General features: G+C 37.7%; 1 protein-coding gene and 1 non-coding gene across 2 annotated transcripts; one reads left to right on the top strand and one right to left on the bottom strand.

The window, feature by feature from the left end:
- Nucleotides 1-1779: 1779 nt before the first annotated feature.
- On the bottom strand, nt 1780-1885 carry LOC115222417. Its single transcript, XR_003882706.1, has one exon. It is a non-coding gene; the product is annotated as a U6 spliceosomal RNA (small nuclear RNA).
- Nucleotides 1886-4245: 2360 nt separating this feature from the next.
- LOC115222034 lies at nt 4246-4626 on the top strand. Its single transcript, XM_029792141.1, has one exon. The coding sequence runs from the start codon at nt 4246-4248 to the stop codon at nt 4624-4626; it is 381 nt and encodes a 126-aa protein (XP_029648001.1).
- The last annotated feature ends 2255 nt before the right edge of the window (nt 4627-6881 follow it).

Raw genomic sequence — 6881 nt, 5'->3', positions numbered from 1 at the left:
TGTGAGTGTTTATTGAGCGAAAACACCTAAAAGCTCCACGAGGCTCCGGCAGGGGATGGTGGTGATCCCTGCTGTACTCTTTCACCACAACTTTCTCTCACTCTTACTTCCTGTTTCTGTTGTACCTGTATTTCAAAGGGCCGGCCTTGTCACTCTCTGTGTCACGCTGAATATCCCCGAGAACTACGTTAAGGATACACGTGTCTGTGGAGTGCTCAGCCACTTACACGTTAATTTCACGAGTAGGCTGTTCCGTTGATTCGGATCAACCGGAACCCTCGTCGTCGTAACCGACGGAGTGCTTCCATCATATCAACCATAGCCACCTTTGATCTTGCTTCAGCTACCGTGGCTATATCCTGGGTGGTTTTCTACAGTTGCCTGGGTTCCTGAGCTATTTTTTCTAGGTGATACAGCATCGAACCAGCTGGAAAGTCGCGGCCAGCCGACTTCTGTGGGAACTGAGGCCGCGTACAAGGGTCTCGTCGACTAAGTCCTGATATTTGGCTTTCTTCATCTGGTGGGAAATATCGAAGTTTGTCCTCCTATGGCACTGTGAATTTGACAACGATGATTGTTTTTGGAGAGCAGGATTTGTTACCTCATAACTTTTCTAAATAATAAATATTTTTTAACAAAAATTCCTAGAAATACGGTTCAGATGGTGTAGATTACAATTATATTGGAATTTATTGTGAAAGTCTTTTTTTTCGGCGGGGGTTGACGGTGAGAGGCGTTTCGGACAGTTCACACGCCTCAAATTTGTTTCCTCATAACTTTCAGAAAAATGGGTATTTATTGTAATTATATCAGAATTTAATGTGAAAAAAAAAAACGGTGAGGAGAGTTGTTAGATATTTCACGTATCTAAACTTTGCTGAAAAAAAGAGAAAAAGACGCGGCAATCTTTCGTCTCTAGTAGACCTTTCCGTCGATTTCCGTAAAAGAATTTTTTTTTTACATATGGGCTTGCGGGAACTTTTGAAGTAATGAGAGCGAAAGAGACTAAGAGAAAGCGATTGTATGACGAGGGAAGTTCTTTTGAAGTTACCTCTGTCTCTTCACACACACTAACAGAAGCACTTCACTTACACAACATACTGTCTGTCTCCCACACCCCATCAAACACACACACACATGTACATCAATGCTTGCCATGCACGGTAACTTCAAAAGAACTTCCCTCGTCATACAATCGCTTTCTCTTAGTCTCTTTCGCTCTCATTACTTCAAAAGTTCCCGCAAGCTCATATGTAAAAAAAAAAAAATTTTACGGAAATCGACGGAAAGGTCTACTAGAGACGAAAGAGGACTGTTTCACATTTTCCCTTCTGAAACTTTTGAATGATTTAAAAAAAATAATAAAATGAAAGTTTCCAGGCGCGGTGAGAAGTTTGCTTCCCAACCACATGGTTCCGGGTTCAGTCCCACTGCGTGGACCTTGGGCAAGTGCCTTCTAGTATAGTCACAGACCGACCAAAGACTTGTGAGTGGAATTGGTTGACGGAAACAGAAAGAAGCCCTTCGTACATACATCTGTGTGTGTTTGTCCTTCACCACCGCTTGATCAACAGTTTTTGTGTTTAAATCCTCGTAACTTAGCGGTTCGGCAATAGCGAAGGTAGAATAAAGTACCAGGCTTAAAAAATAAAAAGTAGTAAGGTAAATTCCTTCGTCCAAAATGGTTCAAGGAGGTGCCCTAGCATGGCCGCAGTCTAACGACTGAGACAAGTAGTAGAATAAAAGAATAAAATAAGTTATTTAAAGTAGAGAAAGCCAAAAAATATGGAACGCTTCACGAATTTGCGTGTCATCCTTGCGCAGGGGCCATGCTAATCTTCTCTGTATCGTTCCAATTTTAGTATATGTATTGCCGAAGCAATACACAATCTAGTATTTAGAAACGGTATATATAGTCACTAAATGTCATGTAAAAAAATAAACAGGCAATCTAATTAGCATATATAGTCAAAGTTAGCCTTTAACTAAACTTGTAGATAAAGATATTGATGATATTTTAAATAGATTATATTTTTTATTATATATAAAATTGTTTTATTGAAATATAATATATTAATCTGATAAATATTTTATGAAATATAAAATATAAAAATACTTTAATAGTATTTGAATAAAAATCAAGGGAGGTAATTTATGTTCTATTTTCATCTGCATATTTTCATTCCGGCTTTGCAGATTTGAAATGCTTCCCTTTCCCCATTTCATGCATTAATTTAGTGGGAGATTTTGTAAATTATATATATTTTAATGTATCTATAACCAGACCGTATGGTTATGTGTACAATACTTCTATTCTAGATGTATAGAAAATTTGAGTTATTCATTTTTTTTTTAGTCCGCGTGTACCTAGCGACTTAGCTCGTTACTTTCAGAAAATGGGTATTTTTAATTTTAAATGAAAATTTCTACAGATACCTTTCCGATGGTGGGCAATCTTTCGTCTCTAGTAGACCTTTCCGTCGATTTCCGTAAAAAAATTTTTTTTTTACATATGGGCTTGCGGGAACTTTTGAAGTAATGAGAGCGAAAGAGACTAAGAGAAAGCGATTGTATGACGAGGGAAGTTCTTTTGAAGTTACCGTCCAGGGGAAGCATTGATGTACATGTGTGTGTTTGATGGGGTGTGGGAGACAGATAGTATGTTGTGTAAGTGAAGTGCTTCTGTTAGTGTGTGTGAAGAGACAGAGTAATGTGTGAAAGAAAGAGATAACTGAAATTTTTTACTCGGTGTATGTGTATATGTATGTATATTACTTCAAAAGTTCCCGCAAGCCCATTGGTAAAAAAAAAAAAGATTTTTACGGAAAGGTCTACTAGAGACGAAAGATCGCCAGATTACGATTATATCGGAATTCAATATGAAAAAAAAACCAAACTTGAAATTTCATTAAAAAATTGTGATATGTGCCAGCGTGTATGTGTGCATGCCCACAATTTTTTTCCACATGAAATTCTGATATAATCATCATTTACACATCCTGAAAAATATTTGTAGAAAATTTCATAAAAATATACCCATTTTTCTGAAAGTTACGAGGAAATAAAACCGATAGTATGAATTTTCCGAAACTCCTTTCCTCGCCCCCGGAAAATGTTTTCTCAACGAATTCCGATATGATCAGAATCTGCATCATCTGAAGCGTATTTGTAGAAAATTTCATAAGAAAATATCCATTTTACTGAGAGTTATGAAATAAAAAAAAAAGCAAAGTCCGGCGGGGCACATTTGTGTAGTTATGCCTTAGGTAGTCCGTGAGATTTTTATTCTAAGCCGAAACAAGATGAGGATTGCGATTACATATTAACCAAATTTATATTTTTCTAAAATTAAGGCACTTTTCGATAATTTTATATTTTATACTTCAGATTGTTTTCTTTTAATCAATTTCTTTGTTGTTTTCAATCGTTTTCTAAGTTGAAAGGTCAAGTCTTTTCCAAAGTTAGTTTTCAGTGTTCAGCCACAAATTGATAACTTTTTGCTTCACAGAAGAAAAATTGAACTACAAAAGTTTGTAAACCACTGGTCTACATGATCACCCAAACTGCTAGAAATAGTCATGAAATATCCCTCATATCACACCTACAATTCTAAAAAATGCGACAGAGGTACATTGGATAATGTATTTCAAGGTAAACTATTAAAGGGGGAAACCCCCCCCCCCAAAAAAAAAAACAACAGGAACATATTTATTTATTGGTCTGCTGATCTGGGGCTAAACACCAACTTCTCCCCTTATGACTCCAAACTCCAAGGCTCCAAGACACCACACTTGAAAACATTTGTTCCCAGTATTATCCTTTGGTATTATCCTTGCTTATAGTTTTCTTACAGATGCCACACTACGGAAATTTAAGTTGAATACCTGCTGCATCAACTTCATTGGTTTGAGACTGACCTAGAAAGGTTATGGTGATTGGTCTGGGACTGATGTATAAAGGTTATAATCACTGGTCTGGGACTGGTCTGCAAAGCTATTGCCACTGGACAAAGATGGACCTATGAAGGCTGTGGTTATTAGTCTGAGAGTGGCCTACAAAGGCCACTCTCAGTGCATTCATTACGTAAATGTATGTCTGTGTGCGTGTCCGTCTTAGTATATGTATGTGAGTGTATGTGAAAATGTACATGTGTGTCAGTGTCAGAGTCTATGTGTCAGTGTGATTGTCAATTACAGTGACGTAAACTGGTTATGTGAAAGAGCTATACAGGCCCTAACTAATGAAATGGTTGAGAAACTCAATCATGAACTTTTTCAAAAGTTAACAGATACATCAGAAATGACTTTTCCATCAATTCACACAGCAGTCGACCAAGATCAGGCTGTTCAATGCCCTGTTGAATTTCAGAACACACTTAAACCCACTGGAATGTCACCACATAACTTAACGCTAAAGCAGGATGCTCCCATTATGTTGCTTAGGAATCTTGACCCAACTCTCTTGTGTAATGGAACTCGCTTAATTGTTACTTCCATGAAGCCCTATATCCTACAGGCAACAATCATAACAGGTAGTCACAAAGAAGAAAATGTCATTAATCCAAAATTTCCTCTCATACCTACAGATGTTCCATTTGAATTTAAGATGCTTCAGCTTCCAGTCTGACTAAGTTTTGGAATTTCAATTAACAAATCTCAATGGTCAATCCCTCAAGGTAGTTGGACATCATCTCTCTACTACATGCTTTTCCCATGGCCAACTCTATGCTGGTTGTTGATGAGTTGGAAGCAGGAATAATTTATTCATTTGGACACCAACAAAAAAATTATGCAATGAAAATTGTTTATCCTGAAGTGCTTCAAGATTTCAGTTCTAAATGCTATTAGCATAACAATTTTGATATTTTTTAATAAAATATAGATATTTGGAAATAATTATGAGAAAAAAAAATCTTCATATTTATTGTTTACTAATCTGAATAAGAACACCAGTCACCCAGGCAACGCCAGGTAATTCAGTTAGTCTGCAATAAATTGGTTATACTTATACAATACTTATAGAATGACATATTCTATAGGTGCAGGAGTGGCTGTGTGGTAAGTAGCTTGCTTACCAACCACATGGTTCCGGGTTCAGTCCCACTGCGTGGCATCTTGGGCAAGTGTCTTCTACTATAGCCTTGGGCCAACCAGAGCCTTGTGAGTGGATTTGGTAGACGGAAACTGAAAGAAGCCCATCGTATATATATATATGTATATATATATATATATATATATATATATATATATATATATATATATATGTGTGTGTGGGTATTTGTGTGTCTGTGTTTGTCCCCCCAACATCACTTGACAAACAATGGTGGCGTGTTTACGTCCCTGTAACTTAGCGGTTCAGCAAAAGTGACCGATAGAATAAGTACTAGGCTTACAAAGAATAAGTCCTGGAGTCACTTTGCTCGACTAAAGGTGGTGCTCCAGCATGGCCGCAGTCAAATGACTGAAACAAGTAAAAGAGTAATACACAAAATATTTTAGCAATATTTTAAATACCATTCTTAATAATATTTAATCATAAACATATAATATGCTTTTTTTAGACATCGAATGGCCAGGAGGATACATCCTAGTAAAATTAGGAATCAAAGGGGTCCATAGGTGAAAATTGATTGTGAATCACTGGTGTAAAGGGTTCCTCGTTGGTTCCTACAACCTGTTTTTTTGTTTAGCCAGACAAATCAGTGTAAGCAGAGTTATGTACCTTGCCAGAGGATACATCACCACATCTGGAGGAGAGCAGTTTGAAGTCATGACTTTAATCTTATAGCCATTGTTTAAGGTCATTTGATTTAGATTATTGTCATACAGCAGCGAGTTTATCATGATCCAGTAGACTGATGATCAAAGCCATTCCAGCCGTGGCCATCTAGATTTTTTTAAAATTCAGGTATAGTGTTTCTGGGACTACCTTGTTTAATGTGCCTTTCCTTTGCTTTTCGCTCTGTGTTGTCATCACCATCATTGTTCGACCGTGGTCGAGACAATGGAATTTACCATGTTGCGCCAGACTTCACGGTCCATCATAGCATTACGGAGGTCCTGTTGCTGGTGGAGGGGCTTGCGTGGACCAATGACTCTGAAATCAATGCGGTCAGGAGTTCTAAATCCTGGTGGAGCCACTCTTGGTGGCAAGGTCAAAGATGAGGACCCAGACTATGCGTCGCCAATCCCAAAGACCCCAATGTTGGAGCAAGCAGATGATGACCACAATAGATCTCAATGCCTGAACCAGCAGATGAAGAGGGCTACACATGACAGACATTTTACAGAAGGTGCCACTTAAACCCATAACCAGGTCAGTGACAGTTTCACAACTGGGTCCTGCATGTCTCACCCTATATGTGCTGCAGAGGGAGGTTATGAAACCAAGTGTGTAGTTTTTAGTAGGTCAAGCAACTATATAGTAGCAGCCTTATTAAATTTGCAGTTGAATTTTGCTGCTATTTCTAGTAAGTTGTGTAACCGTGTAAGAGGCTTCTTTCATTGGCTCAAGTACTTTTCTTGCCTTAAAGATTACTGTGATTTGTGTGTGTCCAGTTTTAGGAAAAAAAATACATTGTGTTCCTGTCATAAGAGGGCAACAGGGAAGACATCTGGCTGTAAAACTGCTTCAAACGGAGAACCATGATAAATACGATCTGTGGTAGGGGTTCCTAACCATCAGGATGTGATCCAGTACTGGGCCATAGATTATTTGGTACGGGGCTGCAAAGAAAAAAGGAATTTTTATATTTTATTTCTATTTTATTGACTATTGCAATCTGTAGAGTGTTTTTGCAAGCATGATTTTTGTCAGTGAACAGGTCGTGGTCTTATAGCGATGAAAATATTTTGACAAATTAAACTTAAATGTTGAAGTGA

This window comes from Octopus sinensis, linkage group LG19, assembly GCF_006345805.1.
Source record: "Octopus sinensis linkage group LG19, ASM634580v1, whole genome shotgun sequence".
Lineage (NCBI taxonomy): Eukaryota > Metazoa > Mollusca > Cephalopoda > Octopoda > Octopodidae > Octopus > Octopus sinensis.
This window is presented reverse-complemented; position numbering and strand designations above follow the sequence as displayed.